Consider the following 12,115-nt stretch of genomic DNA (forward strand, 5'->3'; position numbering starts at 1 on the left):
GGCAGGACAGTACTAAGCACTGAGCACAACCGTCTCTGTCCCTCTAAGTGAGTTAGGTAGCAAGATGGATGGGGCAATAGCTTTTACTGGACCAACTTCTGTTGGTGAAACGAGCTGCTGAGCTCTACAGAGCTGTTCTTCAGATCAGTATTGTTAATCACATTCCATTATGCAGCCAAGAGTGAATTCACATTGCATTTGCAAACAAGCTCATTTCCATCTGAAATTTCTCACATATGCTCTCTAGGCAGAAAGGAACTTTGTATAAGTGTGAGATTAATTGGAGGTTTTTTTTAAAATATTCAATTTCGGAAAAAAAGTGTGTTCTCTTAAGAAGTGTGATGTTTTGTAAAGCCCCTCTCAAAATGTTAAGTCTGGACTGGAAGGCTTTTCGAAATAGTAAGCAACACAGTGTATGCATCTTCCTGCACCTAAGCACATCAGTCTCCTCTCTACTGCAAACAACAGCTGTGGTGCTGTTTTATATCAAATGAAACTTGAGCATAAAGCATTCACCTCTGCACCAGTACCTCTTTGATTTTATTAAAAAAAAAATAAAATCAAACAACCTTACGATGCCTCAGAATTTGAATTAAGAGCCATATAATTTTCACCCCCCCCCCACCCCAAAGTTACCCACATGGTGAAGTATGCTTCCATCAGAGGCCGTCAGTGTGGTCCTAAAAATGCACAGCAGGATCTGCAAGACAATTAAGTATCCAATTCACATGCAACTCTTCAGAGGCCTGCAGTAGCAGATGTTTTCTGTTCGTTTTATTTTGCCCTAGAGCTTTCCTTTTCTCCTTCCCCACCTCAGTCCTGGCTCCGAGCATCACCTCTCCCTGCTTCCTCCTCCGCAGCACAGAACAACAAAAAATTCCTCCTCACCCAGTACCAGGATTGTAAACAGACTGACAACACCACAACTCCTCCATCAATCAGGCCCAGCAGAGTTATTTTTCACCTCTTGTGGATTCCTTCCTCCTGCAGTTTTAAGGCAAGCAGTGCTAATATATTGGTTTGAGCTACTGACTGATCAGGCTCGGGCTGCTAATGTTTAATGTACGTTGCAGAGTTATATTTTTCAAGACACTTTATAATCAGAGGTCCCAATTCAGGAAAGTATCATTATTTGGACCAGCAATTAAGCATGTACTTAACTTTAGGCCTGTGCTTAAATTCCACTCAAGTCAATCAGACTTACACACATGTGTAACTTTGAACATATACCTACGTGTTATCCTGAAAACTACTAGAGCTAAGCATGCGCCTAAGTGCTTTCCTGAATCCTGGCCTAAGAAGCCCCAAACTTTTTGAAGGCTACAATCCTTCCTATTCTTATATACATAAGTAACTTTAAGCACACAAGTATGTGACTATGCATGTACTTAAGGTTACTCACATGCAGAAATATCTGCAAGATCAGGGCTTAAGAAGAAAAGTCACAGGGCAGATCAGGCCTGGCTGTGGAGAAGAAAAATGCCTAGGAGTGGGTTTTTAAGGAAGCATTTGAAAGAGGAAAGTACAAATGAAGCAGCTACCTACACATGACTAGTTTAAAGGCACAAGACTGAGAAAGCTATTTTCCCACGTGTACTGGTGTTAGCCATAATTTACAGATGGAGCCATTTATATACAGATAATCTAAATTTCTGGTTTTCCTAGAGGATCAGACTCCCTGGAAAATTATTTAAAATAATTCTCCATTAAAAAAACCTAGTAGAAAACATCATACTGCCATGCTGAGAAAAAGCTGCAGGTTTTCTTATTTCCCCTTTCCATGCTGGTGCCAATATTGTCTTTAACACCCTCACTCCCCCTCAAACACAAACAAAAAACACACACAGACAACCATTCTTAGGACATTTTTTTAAAAATGAAGCTTATGTATTCTGTTTGTGCATACAAAAAAAGGGACAAATACAGAGATGCAAACAAAACATCAAAGTTGCCATTAAGAGAATTAATTTTAAAAGTCACAAAGCATGTTATTCCTGGAAATTGCTTTTACTTAGCAATGATGTTAACACCACAAGAAGGCAGCTGGCATTGAAAGCACAAGAAAAGTTCAATTTAAACAAGGGGAAAAAAGAAGATTAACAAATTTTAGAGCATTCACACAGAATACACCCCATTAACTTGTCTGCACAGAAGTTCTCAGCCAGGGTGTTTTGATTTCTTATGTTGACTTTAGTAACTTTTTTTGCAACGAAAAGTTACATTCCACTGACAACCTGGAGGAAGAAATAATTAAAGGACTCAAAGTCAATACTGAGATAACATTTTAATAGTTTTGAAGTTTTTCCTGTAAAATGGCTTGTACTTCCACAGGTACAACAGTGAAGAAATAATTTTTGAATCCATTTCACATGGCATATAAAAGATTGGTTTTACAAATATATCCTGAAAATTTAACAACTGGTAACACTGTATAAGGTAAACATAGCCACTTCCCCTTGATACTGGGCTTGCTGTTCAAATGAGAGACTCTTCCTACAGCTGTGTTACAAGACAAGAGCCCGTGTAAGGATACCTATTTATTAATGTGTCTGATGAAAGTGGAACACAATGCACATCTTTATCCATCAGTTACCCATGATGCAAAGGAACACAAGGTACTTGGTGAAGGTTAACTGCCCATCTGGAAAGTATAAATATGCCCCATTAAAAATAAAGTGATTTGAGAGCTATTGCTTTCTTCAAAGTAACTTCTGTTTGATGTCCCAGCAATTTATACTTTTGCTCTGCTGCTAGCAAAAACAAAGATGGCATGTCTTTCTCTAACTAGCGCTAAAAGTATACACCCCAGCCCGCATCTATAGGAACAAAAGGCCAGATACTGTGGTCTTTTCAAGAACAAAACTAATGCTGAAGTTTATGCGAATTTGCTTGCATAAGGACTACAGAATCTGGGTAGGAGTTTTGTTTGTGTAAGGAAGACAGAAATTGATCCTGAATGAATAGGGTTATCCTTCACTTTTCCTAGCACCAGCTTTGGGGACTACTTACAATGCAAACCATTATAAATTGGAATTAAAAATAAATCGCCAAAAGAGAGAAGTCCATGCCCCTCTTTGCTTCTTCGAGATCAAGCATCCTGAAAGGGTTTGTTTTTTTAAAAACCACCCCTCCACAAAACACACACATAAATGGAGAACAAGCGGAATTAAAATACCAACAAGAAGCTGTAAACTGAGCATCAGAGAGGAAGAGATTTTTAGCCAGAATATTTCAAACTATTTGGGTTTTTTAACGTCTCTAACTCAAGTGGCTAACAACGACTTTCTTTCCCTTAAGTGTTTTAGGTTCAACACCTCTGTACTTCAATTAATGCGTGAGAGCTCCCACCTGGCATCTGAGTCATTCACAAAACTGGGGAAGACCTGACCTTGGTCATATGGAGTAAATCCTCTCAATCTTTTGTAATGATCAGAAAGAATCAAAAAGGGGCACAAATCTTGTTTTAAAATGCCATTTGCAGCTCTTGCCTTTAATAGAAGTCAGAGACACAGCAAAGCAGTTCTGTACCAGAGACAGCTTTGTTACCAAGCTGGAATGCATTTCAGTGCCTTCCATTGGCAATGATGATGGCCAGATGAAGAATTCTTTTTGGTTGCTCTTCTGCACTAGAATTTAATGTCAAGGCTTATCGACATCAGAGATAAAAATGGATTTCTCTTTTAGGGCTCTATTTTGAGGGAAGTTCCATTTCCCATAGTACGCTTAAGCCTTTAAAAAATAGTGGGCAAGGAATTAACTTAGCCACTGCAGCAGCCCCAAACAGAGAGCTATCAAAGCTCAAACCAGTAGTCATGTTTTGGCTGTGTCTGTGTGTGTAAATATATAAAATAATTCTATAAAGACACTATGTAGTCTCTCAAAAATAGTGAGTTATTTAAGTATGAAGATTAGGCAGCATCCCACTCCCACCCCCTCTGCTTTCTGGCCATATTCTAAAACAGGATTCTCAAATTCCAGAGTCAGGAATAAAGAGTACAAAAAATCCCTCCCCCAACCCATAAAGCAGCAACAGAAGTGGCAAGGTTTTTTTCTTAATGAAGTGAAATTAAACCTTTGTTGAACTTGTTTATAAAAAGGATTCTCTTCAGTTTTTGACTATGTAATAAATTAAACAAGTTTGGAAAATCAACCAAGAGATACATGAAAATCAAAACGGCTACAAACATGTTTATGTCCTGTTTTGCATCAGAATTGGTTTGCTGCTCTTAATAGAGCCAGTCTTTTCTTAATGGCTTTCTCCTTCTTTCCACCCATGTCCCAAAGCATTTCTTCTCTAACCATCTATGCCAGGCTACTCTGAGGCACAAAGGTACCATACTTCATAATTAAATACTGAGTCATGATTAATATGAATTACTGTACTAAAAGATTTTGCTTAATTTGGACCACAATTCAAGAACAGACAACTTAATACTGAGTCTTCAGTGTAGACTTTAGCCCTCCTTCCAAAAAACTGCCTGAAAAAAGGAGAACGTGAGAGCTGCAGCATACAAGAACTTACAAGCAGAGACTAAAAAAAAAGACTAGAAAAATACTTTGAGTAGAGTTGTGCTTCAAACAGCTTTGACTCATTCAAATGAAACTGATGGAGTAACTGGTAAAAATATTACTTATGGAATACATTATTGCTGACTTTTGTTCAGGGATATGCAAAAGCACTGACAGGTCTGATGGAATGGTCATTTAAATCATGAAATAAAAGAACGTTTGTTTTCTGTCTACAGATGACCTTTCTGCAAATTCCTTTGTATGTATGTATAAGAGAGACCGAACAAATTTCATTAATTCACAAAACCTGATTTCCCCCCAATTTCATTCCAGAGCAATGAAAGGGGATTGGGGAGTAGGGTGTGTGGGAGAGAAAAAGACTCCCTCTGATTCTAACTACTGGTCAGTGGGAGAGTACTGGGATTCATACAAATGAACTTCTAGAAGTTGGTTTCACTGGTAAGACATTATTTCCCCTCTTGCAGCATTTCTTGTGCTAATCCAAGCCTGATGGGAATAAAAGAGTTTGGACATAGTCTTTCAAGTGATACCTCTGCAACTGAAAATCACAGGCCTGAAACTCCACAGTCTTGCATTCTAAGTAGTCATTTACACCATGGCAAGGTGAGTGTGCAAAACTGTAGCATTTTACACCCACTTTGTACAGGTGTCCGTGATTGGGCAAGATGGGGGGACATCAGCTCCCACATCTAGATTATAATGGCGAAGGAGGAACATAAAGAGGCTTGGTATGGAGGTGCCTTAGAGCTTTTATGACTACAGGCCATTAACTCTCATGGGGAGACTACACTTGCAGTTTGCCAAAATAGTTACTATATCAGAGATGTGAAGCATATTATAGTCCTGTGAGTGCAAAAGGTCTCAAAATCTAGGGCTCTGACTACCACTTTTAATGCCTACTGCCAAGCGTTAAATCTTGTGACCTTGAGACAACAATGTACATTTCCCGAAAGTTTGATTTCGTGGCCTCTCTCATGACAAAAGCTCTCTAGCTAACAGACACAGTTCAACAGAACAGGGTGGAGTCTGCCTCTCACAGATGAGGTATATGCTAAGTAGAACAAATGCTGCAGAATGCATATGGAACCTGAGGAATTTATACTGAAGACAGCTATAGAAGAGACAGGGACACCCTTATGTTTATGCCACAAACCCTGGCAGAGAAACAAAGGCTAACAGCATCTTTTTCTGTCTGGTTGGGTTGTCCTTCTTGGTGGAACAGTAACCACAAGGCTGCCTTGTGGAAGGACTTGGAACATGGAACCACAAAAGGATCTCACTGAAAAGGCACTAGGAAGAAGTGTATAGTTCTAGACTAACAAGATCTGTCCCCTTTCCAACCAGTGAGTGGGACAAGCAAACTGTACAATTTGGGATTTGTACAGGGAATGCTGCAGAATGAACACTACCTTTTACGGCAAAACGAAAATAAAGTTTAAAAACAGAAGTAAAGCTATTTTCAAATTATTAAAATGCCAAACTTTTTTACACAGCAAAATTATATTAAACAGCAGCAGACGAAATAATATGTCCCACCACCATAGGCAAGGGACATTTTAAATGTTTATAAGGTTAACTATAAAACAATTTGACAACCAAAATATGAACAGGCCAATTCAAGTATATACACAATATATTAAAATCATATAAATTATATATTTATACAAAGGGCACAAATATAGCAAATTTCAAGTGATATAGTAATCACTTTAACAGAACTGAGTTTTGAATAATCAGTTTCACCTTTTAATGATTTTCTCCCAAAGTCTTTCAACCCGGATAGATTGATACCTCAGATACCTAGATTACAGAAAGCAAGGATCAAGAATTATTATTATTCTCAACCAAATGAAGCTGGCAGAGCGGGATGGTAGATTTCTCATGAAATTCTGATTTATTTAGCTAGTAAACACCTATTTGTTCTCTTAAAACTCAGGAATTTCATTTTATCTACTGCAGATGAACAATATACTCTGTTGTGTGTATTTAATGATTACATTTGAATTCTGTTTGATTTGCAAACATTTTAAAGAAAAATAGATTCCAGCACTTCTCAAAAATGCAAGAAAAGATGGCAGTAAGTGTAACAAAAACTACAGTTAAATTATGGAAGGATGCTCTCCTCACAGCATTTTGGCTTGTATCATATAAGTGAGCTGAAAAAAACCCAGTAGCTTATTTTTAATCACTTTTTGATTTCAAAAGAAGACAGCATGGCCCCAATCCAGTCAAGCACTTAAGTCCCACTGAAGTCAAAAGAGCTAATGATGTGCTTGAAGCTAAGCATGTGCTTAGAATGCCTTGCTGGATTTAGGTTTATGTGCATATATTCTGTATAACAGCACCTAAACCTATTTTCTATTGCTGCAGTGCTATCCCTTCATTAATGCAATTCTTAAAAGGGTTGCTACATCTTAATTAACCCAGTAGTTCCAGGCATGCAAGGTGAGCAGCAAGGGCAAGCCACATTAAGCAGAAAGAAAGCAAAGGCAGGACTACAAATATACAGAAATTCTCTCTTTAAAAAGGTACAAACAACTTTACATGTGTAAAAGTAATTCAATTTCACAAAATGCAGGTTAAAAAAAAATCAACCATATACTGTATTTCATGAACACTGGATATCCACCTCACTGAAAGGAAATCAAAGCAAACAGGAACTCTCCAGTTTCAAGTAATCCTTGATGCCTTTTTTGCCAACTGCATTATACCGTGACAGGTGATTTAACAGCATTTATATGCTACAATTTATGCAGCTAACCTTTCACCTATGATCCAAATTGACAGTTGTGTCTAGTTAACATTCACCTATGTTTGCCCACACATTCCATATTAGCTCTTTGAGAAACTATTCAAGTTAATTATATTGCAAATTAAAGAAATTACATTCTGTATGTTCCTTCTAGATTTGAAAAAAATAGGTTTTTAAAGGCTTGTCAAAGTTTTGAAGGAAAAAATTTTCCATTAAAAAATCCAAGATTAAAAAAAATCATTGACTTTTTTCCCCCCCCTGATCAAGGGTGCTAATAGAAAGATTATCACAAACATACTACAATTTGATCAAGAAGACTTCATGAATATGCTGCTGATGAGCATGCAATACCACTGATATCTGTCAAGTTCCAGGTATCAATGTATCCCCATTTCATCCCCCATCAGGCCCCTCCCCCGCACCTCCCCAGTAATAACAGTATTATAAAAAGGAAAAATCTAGAGTTAGTGGCAAAATCTTCACAGTAAATTGTTAAAGAAAATGTTATTGTGGTCATTTGTAAAATGGCATCAATCAATTGGACCCTGAAAAATTAGTTTGACGCAGTTGTGTTCCCCAGTCAGCTGTGCTGCACAAAAAGGGCAGGAAGCATGAAATGCATGAGTACCATGAGGCAGTGGGATTTGAGACCAGTATTTTGCAGATTTCTCAGAGCACACATGTCCACACGGGGTGAAAGCATAAGTTGGAGGACCAGCATCCACATAAAACCCTGCCTCGCAACCAAGCCAAAGAGGCACATAGGGACCAACGGTTCTGCACATAGGACACTCGCGCTCATTGGCTTCTGTGTCACTGCGATGTCCCCAATTGTGATAGCCATGAACGTGACCACAGCTAAGGTAAGCCCAAGGCTGTTTCTCTTCTACCACATCTTTACGGTTAATGCTGGGAAACGCTAAAGTATTCAGCCCAACAGGACACTGTGGCCTAGCGGCATTTATCTCCTGTCGCAAAGCTTCAATGTGTTTCTGAGTCGGTGTGTGAAACAGACCATCTGCTGTTCTCCACAGAAGAGTGGCTCCACACAGGTCAATGAGAGAGCCATCTTGTAGGATGTTGGTCTCATTTTCTACCTAGAGGTAGAACACAAACATAAATTTGAGATGGATCTTTTACAGACAATTTAGCTAATTCTGTGAATGACTCCTCTTCCTCAACACATACCACTCACTCCCATAATTCTCTAGTAAAATTCTCAGAATGTTTACAAATAACCTCTCTGGAATTTATTCTCCCCTTCCCCCTCACCCTTTTGATGTGGGGGTCTCTCTCCTACCTGCCATGTCTCTTTCTCTCTGATCTTCTAGTATGGATCTTCCCTGGGTCTCTCTCCCCTTCCTAGCATGGATTTTCTCTATGGTTGTCTGTTTTACTTACAGACAGTTTTGACAGGATTTAGAGAGTTCCCACTCCTTCATTCTGAGATGTGTACCAGATAGTGAGCTGTATCACTCCTTTGGAGCTTTCTGTTGCATTTTGCTTCCTTTGTTTGGGCAGGCAAGTGACATGTTATATTGCAGATACCATGCTAGCCAAATTCACAAATACTTTTGTAAGTTTAATACTAAAGCATAAAAGTAACTGACAGCTAAATCTTAGTCCGCAATTTTCAGAAGTGATGAGCACCTATTACTCATATTGACAGGTTTCAGAGTAGCAGCCGTGTTAGTCTGTATTCTCAAAAAGAAAAGGAGTACTTGTAGCACCTTAGAGACTAACAAATTTATTTGAGCATAAGCTTTAGTGAGCTACAGCTCACTTCATCGGATGGAAGCTGAAGGGACTCAGCTCTTCTGAAAAATCAGGCTCAGTGTATAAACAGGCATTGTGTACAAACTACAGCGTAAGATTTACTGTCTAAAAATTCTCATTTTCTCTTCTGAATGAAAGCAGGTGATTATGCAACATTTTGAGAGACTATACTAAACAAAACAACAGCTTCAGTGCAGCTTTCTCTAATTTGTTTTAATGTCACAAACATATAGGCAACTTGCGCTGTTGGTACCACCACTGAAATGATGAATGCACGTTAAAATGTGTGTGGGACATGAACTGAGAACAGACTTCTCAGGAGTGAGAAGTGTATAATTAACCAGCATCAGCTTTACACGTTGCTAAGGGGTGGAACATCCAGTACTGTCATATCAAATAAATATCCTGGATATTAAACAGAGCACTTCAATAAGTGTGGCTGGCAGGAGGAACGACCACACTTGATATATTAATTTAGCCCAAATTTGTAGATTAAGAACAGTAAATCATCCCTATAAAAAAACCTAGATAATGATATAATAATCTATTGATAAAAGGTAATTTACAGCAAGTGCTACAGGTACGAAGTTCAGTGATCAGAACAGAAGCTCATCAAATGAAGAGTCAGAAAATTCTTTACAAACAGAAAAGGGAAAGGTTTCTTAGTATCATGGACTGAACACATTGCAAACTTTGTGGATTCATTTTTATGAACCCACTCAAAGAACATTGCTCACAGCTGTACTAACCAGTATGCCATGTCATTTTATTTACAATAAGAAGGCAAGTTGTTCTGGCTGTGGCAGAAGAGACTTACTTATTCTACAGCTGCTTTTCCTCGGCAGCACTAAAGGTGTTTGACTAGGATTGTACACTGTTAGCAAGTCATTGTATTTTTGAATATAGCAAAGGCACCTACAACCCAGGATATGGTGCTCTCTCTTTTTATATCAGTTACAAACCAAAACTAGAATTAAATAAGTCAAGAGGTGGAAATACCTGGGTGCCTACTGAGAAGGGAAGGACTCCTGCTTCTAAAAGCTGCAGTCCTAAGCAACCCAGACAGGGAGCATCAGTCCTCTCCCCCAGATATCAGCAACAGTCAGGGATGGAGGGAAGGGAGGGAAAGGGTGCAGAAAAGGACCCTCTTGAGCCCCAGAGTTGGGAGGCACAGGAGGAGTGTGGCCACAGAGTGGGGAGGAGAGGAAGAATGGGTTGCCCAGTAAGAAAAAATGCAAGGCTGAAAATGGATGAGTGGGGGCTGGAAAATTATTACCTACACTTCCCGCAATCCTCAGAGTCTAACAGCTTGACGGCTGAACAGTTACATCTCACCCCTCCTTAGAAAAAAGGAAGGAAGAGATGGATGAGGAGCAGGGAAGGAGAGCATTGTAGCAAAAAAACCAGAATATAGAGGTTGAGATGTGCAAAGCTCTTCCCCACATAGGCCTGGTGGTAGTACGGGGACCCTGCTTTCTTTCCCTCTCCCTGCTAGTGGCAGATCAAAGGGCAGCCAGGCCTCTTGGGGGTCTTTAGGCAGCTGCAGGAGGAGCAGTGGAGCTCACTTCTCAGGACTGACTCAGTAACCTGCTCAGATCTCCCACAAGGGACCCTCCCCGGCTCTTCTATCTTTGAGTGGGGTGTTTGTGTATGTTCTCTGTGTGATCCCCTGCCCCAGTGCTAGGTGTGACAATGCTCAGACACAATACTGTACTTCCTGTACCCCACACTTCTAATATCACAGTTCTCAGTGCCAGGAAAAAGAGGTTTGCCCATGTTAGTAGTACATTGGTTTTGAATAACTTGCACTTTCAACTTACTAGCTTCCCCCTTTGTTGAGCAGATCTGGTTTCTCGTAGAGTATATACATCACCACAAACTGAAATTTCCCGCCACACTCCGGGTTTAGACTCCTCGGTAAACCCTCCTTTTGGATGCATGACCAGAACTCCATTGGTTGTTAATCCGTCCATGTGCCCATCAGGATTTTTCCATTTTGCTGCTTTTTCCTAGATGTAACACCATAACAATGGGAAAGAAGGCAGCCTTTTACTTTCAAAGCCTCAAGTAGGATCAGCACTCCAGTATATTTCACCAGCACAGTTAGTGTTTATAAGGGTAAAGAACACTGTTGGTGAATGCAAAGCTCGTGGGTGATATTTTCAAAGCAGCAACAGATTTAGCTGCACATTTTTAACCAGTATTTAAACTTTTGCAGAAAATTGTTACTTCTAACTCAATAAACCAAATGTCACACATGAGATGCTTGTGCAATCCCTGTGTTGGCTTTACAGACACATTGGCTAACACTGAAATCATGAAGATGCTGTTAACCACTGCAGCTTTTATATAGTCTTTACTGTGGCTTGTACTGGGTGGCGGTTATATCTTTCCTTGGAAGCTAGTACTCATCTAGCTAAAACAATCCCACTGTAAGTTTAATTAATGGTGAATGCCTAGTCAGAACTCATGTCGTGCCCTGAAGAGCTGTTGCCAGTCTTTTCAACAACAAAAAAGAGGCCACATACTTTAGACTCTGATATTAAAGATAGGTAGAAGCCACTGGGAAGAGTTCACAAAATGGCAATAAATTTCACTAATAAATTTGAAGTTCCCATAAATTTTCAAATAATAGAATTTCTGAGGTTTTAATAAACCTAGGCACCAAAGTCAAAGGCAATATACAGAATTTGTAATGAGCAAATTCTTATGACTCATTTTTTTTAAAAAAAGCACATGGCATACAGGCTATTTTTGCTTGTGCATAACATAGCTATCAATAGTACTTACTCCAAGAAATATGTTTTTAGAAGAGTCAAATCCTGCTGCAAAAATCCTTGCTGTATACGGTGCATTCCTATCGCAGACAATCCTGCATGCAAACCTGGATATGGTGCTTTGTGTGATCTGAGTTTCATCATTGTTTTGACTGCCAGAAATTGTATCTGTTACTACAAAGTCTATAGGGCTTTCCGTTGATCTCCCAACCTGCAAAAATTCAAAATGCACTTGATATACAGCTCTCTAAATATACCTCACAGAAACATCAATGCTACC

The 12,115-nt window shown here is 39.2% G+C and overlaps 1 protein-coding gene across 3 annotated transcripts in view; it reads right to left on the minus strand.

Moving 5' to 3' along the window:
• Window positions 1–1,628: 1,628 nt before the first annotated feature.
• PELI2 (pellino E3 ubiquitin protein ligase family member 2) overlaps window positions 1,629–12,115 on the minus strand; it is a 230,938-nt gene continuing 220,451 nt past the window's right edge. The window contains exons 6-8 of one of the 3 annotated variants that reach the window (XM_073350041.1): window positions 11,849–12,046; window positions 10,879–11,067; window positions 1,631–8,379 (exon numbers count right to left, since the gene is read on the minus strand). In XM_073350041.1, coding sequence (XP_073206142.1) covers window positions 7,813–8,379; window positions 10,879–11,067; window positions 11,849–12,046 — 954 coding nt within the window. In that variant the 3' untranslated portion in view covers window positions 1,631–7,812. Of the gene's footprint in view, window positions 8,380–10,878; window positions 11,068–11,848; window positions 12,047–12,115 lie in introns of all 3 variants that reach the window. The other 2 variants (XM_073350038.1, XM_073350039.1) reach the window with 2 other exon arrangements.

This window comes from Lepidochelys kempii, chromosome 6, assembly GCF_965140265.1.
Source record: "Lepidochelys kempii isolate rLepKem1 chromosome 6, rLepKem1.hap2, whole genome shotgun sequence".
Classification (NCBI taxonomy): Eukaryota; Metazoa; Chordata; order Testudines; family Cheloniidae; genus Lepidochelys; species Lepidochelys kempii.